Source organism: Alligator mississippiensis, chromosome 1, assembly GCF_030867095.1.
Source record: "Alligator mississippiensis isolate rAllMis1 chromosome 1, rAllMis1, whole genome shotgun sequence".
Taxonomy (NCBI): domain Eukaryota; kingdom Metazoa; phylum Chordata; order Crocodylia; family Alligatoridae; genus Alligator; species Alligator mississippiensis.
This window is the reverse complement of record NC_081824.1, coordinates 110,967,294-110,979,323: the sequence shown is the minus strand read 5'-3', so window position 1 is coordinate 110,979,323 and position 12,030 is coordinate 110,967,294. Positions and strand designations below refer to the sequence as shown.

Genomic DNA, 12,030 nt, shown 5'->3' with positions numbered 1-12,030 from the left:
AGGACTATTTTATGCTCCCACACCAGTAGTTCTCATCCTTTTTAGATTTAGGGCACTTCTCAGTAACTATTTTGAATTTGGTGGTACTCATGAGAAACTAGTGTCCTTCAGCAATATGAAAGAGACTTAAACTGAGAGTCAATGGGTGCCTATACATGTACTCAGGGGTTGGGAGGGCATTTTAATTTTAAATATTAAATATATTTAGAGTGGTTCCTGGAGAACTGCTCTAATTAAAACACCACAGTGTCACATGTATTAAGCCCCTGTGTGTTTAAAAATGGCCGTGGGACACATTAACCACATTAACTAAAGCTTATTTGATGAGCCTTAGTTAAAGCACCCCATAAGCCATTTTTAAACCCTCAAGGCCTTACATGTGACACTGTGGTGATACTAAAGCATTCTAATTAGAATGTGGCGCAGATCTGATGCATTCTAATTAGAATTCTAATTTTAATGTGTCAGAGCACATGTATAAGTACCCAGTGAAACTCAAGGAGGCACAGTTTTAGTTACCCCAAACCATCAGTTCCACCTAGGCACGAGAAGTATATATACCTAGAAGTGAGTGAATTGTTTCTGGTACGATGGTTTCTTACCAAAATCTGCATATCCATATTAACCCAAGCATTTAATGAATTTGGGTTGCCTCAGCCAAATTGTCTTTGTCAAAAAAGTTCAACAGGGGAAAAAAATGTGAACAAAAATGTCATAGATTTCATAGACATTAGGGCTGGAAGGGACCTCGGAAGATCATCGAGTCCAGCTCCCTGCCCAAAGGGCAGGAAGTCAGCTGGGGTCATAGGATCCCAGCAAGATAAGCATCCAATTTACTCTTGAAGGTGTTCAATGTAGATGCTTGAACCACCTCCGATGACAGGCTATTCCAGACCTTGGGGGCTCAGACAGTAAAGAAATTCTTCCAGCCTGAATTGGTCTTGCAGTAGTTTATAACCGTTCGACCTTGTCATCCCTTGGGGCGCTCTGGTGAACAAACGTTCCCCCAGGTACTGGTGGTCACCCCTGATAAACTTGTAGGTGGCCACCAGATCACTCCTGAGCCTGCACTTTTCCAGGCTAAAAAGCCCTATAGCTCTCAGCCTGTCATCGTAAGGTCTGTTTTCCTGACCTCTGATCATGTGCATGGCTCTTTGCTGGATTCTCTCAAGCTTCTCCACATCCTTTTTGAATTGTGGAGCCCAAAACTGGATGCAGTACTTCAGCTGCAGCCTCACCAAAGCTGAGTACAACGGGAGAATGATGTCCCGGGATTTGCTTGAGAAGCATCTATGGATGCAAGCTAGCGTTTTGGTCACTTTACTAGCCACAGCATCACATTGCAGGCTCATGTTCATCTTGTGGTCAATGATGACCCCCAAGTCTCTTTCTTCCATAGTGCTAGCCAGTGGAGCACTGCTGAGCCTATAAGGATGCTGCAGGTTTTTCCTTCCAAGGTGCAGAACCTTGCATTTTTCAGTGTTAAACACCATCAGGTTCTCATCTGCCCATTTCCTGAGCCTGTCCAGGTCAGCCTGGATCACCCTCCTGTCTACAGGTGTGGATACTTTGCCCCAAAGTTTGGTGTCATCGGTGAACTTGGCCAGTCCGCTTCTGACTCCAATGTCCACATCATTAATGAAGATGTTGAACAATATGGGTCCAAACACAGAGCCTTGGGGGACCCCACTGGTCACAGGGCACCATGATGATTGACTTCTGTCAATTACCACCCTCTGGGTCCAACCACAGAGCCAATTCCCCAGCCAGCAGATTGTGGTGGACCCAAGGTCACAATTGGCCAGTTTCGCCAAGAGGTGATCATGGGATACCAGATAGAAGGCTCTTTTGAAGTCAATATATATGACATCAATCTCTTCTCCCTTGTCCAGGTGATAGGTCACCTGGTCATAGAAGATAATGAGATTGGTCAAGGAAGACCTACCCACAACAAACCCGTGCTGGCTATCCCTTAGGATGTTGTGATCGGCCAGTCCATTAAGGATGGCCTCTTTAATAAACTTTTCTAAGACCTTCCCTGGGATAGAAGTCAGGCTGATGAGCCTATAGTTAGCCGGATCCACTTTCCTCCCTTTCTTGAAGATAGGCACCATATTGGCCTTCTTCCAGTCTTTGGGCACTACACCGGAGCGCCAGGAGTTCTCAAAGATCTGTGCCAGGGGCTGGGCTATGATGCTCGCCAGCTCCTTGAGTACCCTGGGGTATAGATTGTCAGGGCTGGCTGACTTGAAGGTATCCAGCCTCTCAAGGTGTTCCTTCACGAGGTCAGCATTGATGGAGGGCAGGGGATGTCCCTCACCCGGACCTCCCTGTCCTTTAGTGGGCATGGGCATCCCATGGGACTGATGAAGGACCGACACAAAGTACCTATTTAATAGGTTGGCTTTTTCCTGGGCATCAGTTGTCAGTTGTCTCATCTGGTTTAGCAGGGGTCCAATGTTGCCCTTGCTTTTCCTCTGGCTCCCCACATATCTGAAAAAGGACTTTTTATTGTCCTTGATGCTTGAAGCTAGTTGGAGTTCAGTTGCTGCCTTGGCTTTGCTGGCTTGCTCCCTGCAGGACTGGACCAGTGCAGAATACTCTTCCTTGGAGGTGAATCCCATCCTCCATCCTTTGTAGGTCTTTCTTTTTCAACATTTTTTAAACAAAACCTTTAGAGTTGAAGGGATGATTTATTTAAAAATTAACTTCAATTTCTTAAAGACGCAAAGTGTTTCTGTTTGGGTTGAGCCAAATATTACATTCAGTCCAAAGTGAAAGTTTATTTGATTTTTTTCAGGATTGACAGCGAACCAAAAAAATCAGTTATTCACTCTGCCCTACTTCTATCATTAATTTGAGGTGGAGCTGGCTTCAACTGTGGTGAAATAGGAGACAGACCTCCTAAAGTTCCCCATCTTCTGTACCATTTCTTGTTTTCTGGCTTTCCCTCCTGGTGTCTCTTTCATGCAGTTTTCTTTTAAGCCAATACAAAATGCAAGGACTAATTTTTTTGTTTTTATTGAGAATTGTCAGGGATAGAACTTTTCCTTTTGTCCATGTGCCTGGAGATCTGATAGGCAGAGCAGCAGTTATTATATGCCTCACTATCACCGGTAATAATATGTTCTAATTTGTTCCAGTTCCTATACCTATATATGGGGTAGACGTCTGAAGGTATCTGCCCCTTTACTGGCAGTGGATTTAATGGGCTGCAAATGAATCCTGCATTTCCCATCCTCATGCCTATGACTGGTTTTCATAGTAGCAAATCCTCTTTTCTCTCTCCCATCATTGTAGCTTCCTGTGACCACTGTGCCTGTGCTGTGATAGTCTCACATGGCATGGGATAAGAGGAGCTTGGAGGTAGTGAGTGCAGACAGCTTGGAGTCATCTGTGTGCTGAACAGAAGACTGGGGAAGAAGGGCCATAAAAAGTATGAGAGTCTGGAGATAAGACTGTAGACCAAATGTACAGTACCCTGCTAGCCAGAACAGTGTTCAGTAATGATTTTGGCAAACATGGCTGTACTGTTCTATAGACAGGGACTAAGAAGGCATTGTAGGGTAAATTAAACTTGCCAGTGAAAAGGAAAAAAAAGGACCTTGGCTTTTCACCTACAGGTATCCAGACAGAAATGTTCCTTCAAGAGAGAACATGAGCCTGAGGGCTCAGCCTCTAATGATATCATTTACTGTTGAGACATCAGCTCTTTTAAGCCTTTATCCACCTGCCCTTTAAACTTCTTGTCAACAAAGAAAAGGTTGCACTTTATTAGTCATCTTGTTTGATGGCTTTAGCAAAAGCATGAAAGAGAAGACCTTTGCTGTCTCTAAGGAGATCTCTGTCAGAGCCTCCGATTACAAAATAGACCCATAAATTATCTTCTTCCATGGATGACAGAGTAGCCCACCCTGTTGAAGATCATTAGATAGCCAAAGAATGTGTAACTCTCTTAGTTGGTGGAGTCTCCTCTTGACCTTCAGAAATCTTCCAGCAGGCTTTTATTTAACATCTACAATTTGTTCTAAGCTTCTGCATGTGCAAGTCAGCATGTGTGCATGCAGGAAAATATGTATTTGATATGTATATGAAGATTTATGGTTTAGTGTGCTAAAAAAATAAACAAAGTTTCCATCAATGTTAGTTATAAGGGGCTGTTCTTAACATATGCCCCTTAAAGTTGTGCCACTGGGCTACTGGAACCACAAGTGAATTGGTTATGTGAACCTTTATCAAAAGGATGATCAAGTGAAAGATTTACAGGAAACAACGGTATTCCTTTCTGCCAAATGTTTTATTTCTTATTACCGTAGTAATGCCATAAGATCCCCTTCCCATTATCTCCCACTCACCTTTTCAGGACTCAGTGTCATTCATTAATCTCTTCCTTTGGTTTTTTTAGATTATTTACACTATCCATATCCAAGTGAAATTCATAAATACAAATTACATACTAACACATCTGTTATAAAATACATTTTAGGCACTCAAATAGAAGTAAAGCATCACAATTTAGCCCAGGTCTCAGCTGCAACCCTTAAAAGAAAACAGATTTTAAAACTGTATTTATTTTTATTTATATTTCAGTAGCTCCTTGATAACTCTTATCAAGATCAGAGCCCTGCACAAACACATCATAAGAGCCTCTGGCCTATAGAGCTTACACCTAAGTAAGCAAGATAAATGAAGAGAAAAAGAGGCAAAGTGATTTGCCCAAGGTTACTGCTATGCTAATTTCAATGCAGTAAAGGTCTCCAGAGACAGTCTCTGGTATTAACATGACCTTCTCCCTGTACTCCACTAAACTATTAAATGAGATTCAGGATTCTAAGTACAGAGACTTCAGCTGGCAACAGCCCCCACTAAAAATCTTTTAAGCCTTTAGTAAAAGTCCAGGAAAAGAAGGAAAAGGCAGTGAAACCATTTGTAATCTGAAGTGCAGCTCAAATTTTTGGGAAATAACATCACTTATTCCCTTTTTCTACATTGAGGTATTATAAGGAAACCCCTCTGTCAGTCTTTTAAATATTTTTAAGGATGGTATTAGCTGTCCATTTTGGTGGGAAAGAGGAAGTTAACTAAGAACTGGACCTGTTATCATTGCTGTTAGTCTCATCCTGCTTCCTTGAAAGAAAAAAGACACAAGCACACACATCACATATACACCCACAAACACACAATGGAAGCAAAAAAACAGTAATGAGAAAAAATGCAGCATCTGTCTCTTACTTTTAACCTCACTACTGGAGAAGGGTAGGCATAGATGGCATCCTTATTCTGTGCTGCAGGAGGGGAGAAGACACCTTGGTTGGAAAATCACTGGGTGTAGTAGACGCTGTTGTATCAGCAAGAAGTATTTTTGTTGGTCAAGCTTATTCCATTTGTTGAACTGACTTAAGCTGAACTTGCAAATGAACTGCTGTGCTGATACAAGGTACAGCACCACAGGGTAGAGAGAGTGACCAGCACAGTTCTACCAACGTTTCTGCCTTATAGACAAGCTCTGGTGTACAAGATCTCCTTTTCCTGGCAGCTGAAATTAATGCAATAACTAAGGGTGGGCAATGGAGGCACAAGCCCCAGGTGCTGATCAAGAGGCCAGAGTAGGGGATGTGCTGGAATCAAAGTAATTCTGCTGCTAGTCCAGCAGCTACACCCTTGGGCCATGTAGAGAGGAGCTAGGAATTGGGCAGTGATATCAAAGAGGCTCTCAAGTCCTGGCAGGTGAGCTCTGTGGCAGGAAAGAAGCAGAGGGTGAAGACGGGGTGGGGGGTCATCCCGCCACAGAATTAGGGGTTGTATTCCTTCACTTAGCATGGCATTCTGTGGCACCTTTGGGGTGCAGGTGAGAGGTTTAACTCCTTAGCTGGGGGACCCCTTCCTCCAGATAGTTGTCAGGACCCTAGAGCTGCTCTGGCTCCACCCTGGTCGTCTTCTCTTCTCTGTGGAGATCCCCTGAGTCCTGGACGCTATGTGGAGCCTCAGGTTGCCCAGGGCAACAAAGGAGCTTGCTAAGCCTTTGATGGTTGCAGTCAAAATGTAAAAGCTTCTTGTTTCATTGTCATTCTTTTGTTTGCTTGCAGAAAAGCCTGAATAATACTGAAGTTCACCAGACCTGACTGCAAAACTGCATGCTTCATACAGAGAGACCATCCATAGCTACAAGAAAAGTCAACTCATGAATGGAAAAAGCGTTCTTTTCTGTCTCATGAAGATCATTTGAGCCCATAATTATATATATATATATATATATATATATATATATATATATATATATATATATATATATATAATGTGCGCGTGCGAAATGGGCCGTATTCAGTTTGGATTCAGATTCAGATTCGGATTCGGCCTGAATCAGAGACAGTGATTTGATTAATTGATTCAGATCACTATCCCTGGTTCAATTCGGCTGAATCTCAACCTGAAGATTCGATGCTGATTAGGAAAATCAGTGATTCAGTCATAGACACAGCTTTAAATATTTTTTCTACACACCTCAAGGTACCAGGCGTGGCTCGTGAATGCTGCAATGCTGGGGTAGCTGGAGCATCCCACAGGAGTGGGGGAGGGAAGTGGGGCCCGTATGCTTGGCGGTGAACCCTGAAGTGGACCAGACATACTTCTGGGTCTGCTGGGGAGCGTGCTGGGCCTCCCCTCCCCCCCCCCATGCTCCCCAGCTTGGCAATCAGCCACAGAAGGACCCTTGGTGCCCCCCCAGACCTAGGAGGCACCAGTCGCTGAGCCGGGGGGGGGGGGGCACCCAGCACACTCCCTGGCAGACCCGGAAGTGGACCAGAAGTGCTTCTGTTCCTCTTCCAGGTCTGCTGCTGAGCATACTGGGGAGCCCCCTGTGCTCCTGTGGAATGCTCCATCTGCCCCATCATCTCAGCATTCACAGCCAACTGCTACCTTGAGGTATGCAGAAAGAATATTTAAAGATGTGTCTATGTCCAAATTGCTGAATCTTTCTGAATCTCTCCAAATTGATTCAGAGGGTTCCAGTTCAATTTGGACAGATTAAAGTGTCTTCTGATTTGATTTAGATTTGGAGATTTGGCCACCAAATCGAGTTGAATCATATCAGGAACTGAAGCTTCGCACCGCCCTAATATATAAAATCATCTGCAAAACTAAATTGATTTAGCAGTCATAAATAAAAAGTTAGTATCTTGGGACCTTTTGAAGGACCAAAAAGGGTTCCCCTTCTAAATAGTTATTCAGAAATTCAAATTGTTATGCCAAATATCCTGCATTTTTAATGCAACCAAACTTCTCATTGTTTTCCTGGGTTGTTGTAGGTCACATGCTACAGACAACTTTTTTACTATGAAACGCTACATAATTTCAATTGATTTAATTTGGGAGTGAAGGAGAAAAGGTTAAAGTCCTTTCTATACATCTAATACCTTTGCAACATATGCCTACTGAAATGAATTCAGCTACTTGGAGTCAGATACTACTCAGTAGGTTTTAGGGTGGTACAAAGTGAATTTCAAATATTTTGTGCCCTTGTAGTGGGTTGGTTGGTTGGTAGGTTGAGAATAAGTAGTTTCCCCAAGCTATTAAGAATCATAAACACTGGGCCTGGATGGTCTGAAGGGATGGTGGGAGGGTAAGAGCAGGGTTTGGCTACCAGGTTGCTTAAGCTAGGATTGGTTTGTTGAAAAGAGAGTAAAAAAAAGATGAGTAAAGGCTGTAAGTCTTTGCCCATCCTGTGCATTAAGCTATGTGTTGAGGAACATGTGGTACTTTTCAGGGTGGTAGCACTCACACACCTCTGTGGACTTCCTTGTGCTCTGGGGGAGCACTTAATTGCTTTACAACCATGCTAATGGCCTGTACAAAATAGGCACTATTAGGTCCTGATCAGCAAGTCTGACCTCTAGGGAAATGGTTAATGCCCTCTAACAAAGACTACCCCAGAGGAGTGAGGATATATGGAAACGAGCATATAATATTCTTATTTTTTAGGACAATAGTTTGATCCAAATGTTTTCTTTATTCTAGATACTTTTGCAAAATGAAAAATAAGTAGTGATACAAGTAAGTGATGGTTGAAAGGTTTGTAGGCTGCAAAACCAACTCAACAAGCATTCATTGATGCCTTCTCACCACTCTGTTAGTATCCTGAACATCTCAACTATGGTGAGTGCTTCTGGTAAATTAGATGAGCTATGGTAAATTAAATCCAGCTGAGAATGTATGATCAGTGCTGATGCAGATGACATACATTCCCTACTCACATATTGCAAAATAAATAAGCACTAAAATGTCTAAATAATTCTTAAGGAAATCACTTTTATAGTAGTCACAATATTCAGGAGTCCATTTTAGAAAAAAATGATGGAATAGACTACTTATCTCTGATGTATTAATTTAAGGTTCCTTTGCATTGTTTTATGTTAATTTAGTCAGGCTAAATGTTCATCTTTTCTATAACTGATTGTAATTTATTTGTAAGTAATAGCAGTTAGTATCCAATACTTTGGCTGCATGCACATGTTTTTATGCAACACTGTGCATATACATAGTTAACACAATGGATAGTTTTGTATTTCTGTATTGTAGAAGTATTTACTGACTAATATTTTCTTTGCAAGTATTTGAAATACTCCTTAAGTATTGCACAAAAATCAATATTTCTTTTCTTAGCAGGTGAAAACAGTCCAGTTTGTCAGATCAGCAAATTCAGTCCTCTCTATAAATAAAATGAATTTATGCTGTACTTTATTCGTTTTTTTCCTAGTATGGGTATGGTATTTCCACCTGATAGATGGCCTAGAGATAAAGGATGCATCATGGTCTCCTGAAGCCCAAGTGGCAGACATCTGTGATTCTGGTACTGAAGGATAAAAAATTACAAAGCCATATCCCCAGATTTTTTACAAACCACCTCCAGTGGGGTGCTGAGCACCCTCCCCTTTAGTGTCAACAAGTATTAGAACATCACAGGATCAAACTGTTGTAATAATTGTGGGTTGTTTCACAGCATGCTAATAAATGAACTTTGATCCGTTTTGTAAAAATGATATCTTAGTGATATGAACATGTGTGTATTGAAATAATAAAATAGTTGTCTTGCAACATTGATGATGTATAGGGGGTGCACACCCCCTGGAAGTGCCAGTGGAAGTGCACTTCCAGTTTTGCCGCAGGCTCGGTGATCAGCTGCTGGAGAATTACCACCTCTGTTTGGCAATTGACTGCTGGGGGACCCTCCATCCCTGGTTGGTGATCTGGTTCCCCCCCCCCCCCGACTTGGGGGACACGGGCAAGGCACCAGGCCATGCCTTGCAAAATGGTCAGCATAATCCTTCATGAAGGCTTCTTAGCTGATATTGATTCAAGTTAGATTGCTGTTCTACAACATCCAAACCTGCTTTGTGACATCTCCTACCCCGCCTTCACAGGGAGGTGTGCTAGCACTCTGCCTGCACTCGGGCTGCTCTGGCTGAACACCCAACAGGGCTTTCCCCTGGCTCGTTCCATTGATCAAGCACAGCCCCTCTTCCCAGCCCTGCCTCCAGCCTCCAGCCACCTGTCAGCTGCAGGCAGGTGTTAGGGATCTGAGGTGTCTGTGTCCCTTGCATGAGCCCTGGAACTTATGCACCCAATTCCCCAGGCATTCCCCTGCACCCTCAACAGTTCTGGCAAAGACTTTGGTACCGAGCAATGATGCTGCCCCGGGATGGTACAGTTCTACCCCAGTACATGCAGCCATGATGGGGATCTAGGCACCAGTGGAAACAAAAAGCCCCTATGGGGAAAGGGAGAGGAGGGGGAGGTGAGTAGCCAGGCCAAGCCCACAGCCAGCAGGGTGGGGAGACAGTGGTATGATGATGCCCTGCCAGCCCAAAGTCCTTTGTGCCAGACTGTTTCCAGAAGACAGTCACTGGGCCCAACCCCCTCTCCCCAGCTCCTGGGGGCCAGCAGCTGCTACAGGCCATTCCAGCAATCACAGCCCTCTCCCAGACTGCCATGGCTAAAAACCCCACAAGGAGGGGTGGAGATGGAGAGGTGTAGGGGGGCAGGGAGGGGTAGTGAATTACCTTGCCCTCAACACTAAAAAATTAGCCCCAGACCACTAATTGCTTCAGAGGTTTCAGTCTTACGGGGGGGGGGGGGGGGGCTCACTCTCCCCAGCCTCCCTGCACTGCATATGCTAAACCTACCATGCCTGGTCTGTGTACTCTGCTTCTTGTGCCCAGGCTTTGCAGAATACCTCTCCCCTAATCTCACAGGTGTTGTGGAGGATGCATGCAGTGATGATGAGGTGTGGCAGGTTGTACTCCTCTGCTACCTTGAGGCAGCTGCAGGCACAACTCCACAGTCATGTGTCATCTGATCAGGCAGTAGTTGGAGTGCCACTTTTGGTAGTCCACCTGCCCCATATAGGTCTTCATGAGCTGGGTGTAGGAGGGTGTAATCTGGGTCCCTGATGATGAGGGGAGTGATGAGGACACTACTGCCACTGATGCTGGGGACCTCAGCCCATTCTCTATCATCTGGGGGAGGGGGAGTTGTAGAAGATGTGGGCGGTGCACACCCAGCTAGTGAAGATGTGGGTAAAATGGCCCTGGTGGTCAACAACACCTTACTGAATGATGGAGAAGTAGCCCATGTAGTTGGTGGATGCCCAGATGCCTTGGGGCAGGCAGAGGATGGGGATGTGTTTACCACCCATGGCTCCCAGGCAGTTGGGGAAGCCTATGCAGCAGAAGCTGCTGACACCCCCTGCAGGTTGATGAGGCAGATGAAGTGGTTGGCCAGGATGTCCTGGATGACCAGACATACCTCCTGGATGGCCTCTGTAGCTGTGGACTTGTCCACACTGAAATGGTTGCCAACATGGCAGAGACTGCCAGCGTTGGCCAGTTTCAAGATAGTGATGGTCACATACTTCTCTGGACAGAAGGGTGGCTGCATACTGTTGTGTCATGTAGGGGGCCACCTGGGTAACAATGTCTATGAAAGATGGCCCAGTGCATGCGAAAGGTTTGGATCCACTGTTCATCTTCTCAGGTGTCCAGGATGATCCACTCTCACCAGTTGCTGCTGGTGGTGTGGGCCCAGAATTGGTGCTTGATGGTCTGGAAGTACACCCCAGCATCCATGGTATCCTGGGTGGCTTTGTGATTTTTTTGGCCATGTGGAAGTCAGTGGCCCAGAACAGGATGCTTGGTGGATGCAGGCCCTGCTCAGGACAGCTAGTGGCTAACTCATTGGCAGGAGGCCACATTCCATGACAACCAAATGCCAGGTCATGTCCAGATGGCTGCACATGATGTCCTGGAGCCTCCAGCAAGAGACTTGCAGGGTAACAAGAAAAATACATTACAGATCCTGGGTCTGGGAGCTTGGGCGTGGGTGGTGAGGCACAGGCAGGCGAGGACACAGAGGCACGTGCAATTAACAAGGGAGGGCACTCCCTCTGGGACTTTTCTGGAAGCCTGTGGGTGGGGTGCAGGGGAGGGTCTACAGTGAGGTCGAGTGGAGTCGGGGACATGGTTGCCCATGCCTTACAGCCAATCGGGGTGGAGCTCAGTTGCTTGTCTGCACTCAGCAGTTTCCGGCAGCTTGAGGAGCCTGCAGAGCACACTGGGAGGCATGCAGGAGCATGCTCCAACTATTGGCCTCCACCAGCTCAAGCTACCCATGTGTTCCCCACAAGGGTGAACATGTATACTGTTCACTTCTGATCTACATTCACTCACTCAGAGAAAACCATGTCACTTATCTCGATTCTTCCCCCGGCTTTTTGAACTTCTGTACATGGCCTTAGGGACATTTCATGTTCATATTAATGAGTATTTCCATTAGCTGTGTTTTCAAAGAAGGCTTGTCTATGTATGGAGTTGTTCAAGAAAAACTTTTCTATGTGCAGGCAAGTTTGTACTAAGATGACATTTTACACATATTCAGCCTTTGTGCCTGGTACCAAAAAGCTTTTCTTCCTGCATTCTTCTTTAAATGCCAAAAAGCCTTTTGTTTAAAAACTATGTGCTGCTGCTTTGTGTGTCAGAT

General features: G+C 44.8%; 1 protein-coding gene across 2 annotated transcripts in view; it reads left to right on the top strand.

Moving 5' to 3' along the window:
• THEMIS (thymocyte selection associated) overlaps nucleotides 1-8,731 on the top strand; it is a 129,128-nt gene extending 120,397 nt beyond the window's left edge. For both annotated transcript variants that reach the window (XM_019479475.2, XM_019479474.2), the window contains one exon: nucleotides 6,087-8,731. In XM_019479475.2, coding sequence (XP_019335020.1) covers nucleotides 6,087-6,100 — 14 coding nt within the window. In that variant the 3' untranslated portion in view covers nucleotides 6,101-8,731. The remainder of the gene's footprint in view (nucleotides 1-6,086) is intronic.
• Nucleotides 8,732-12,030: the final 3,299 nt, after the last annotated feature.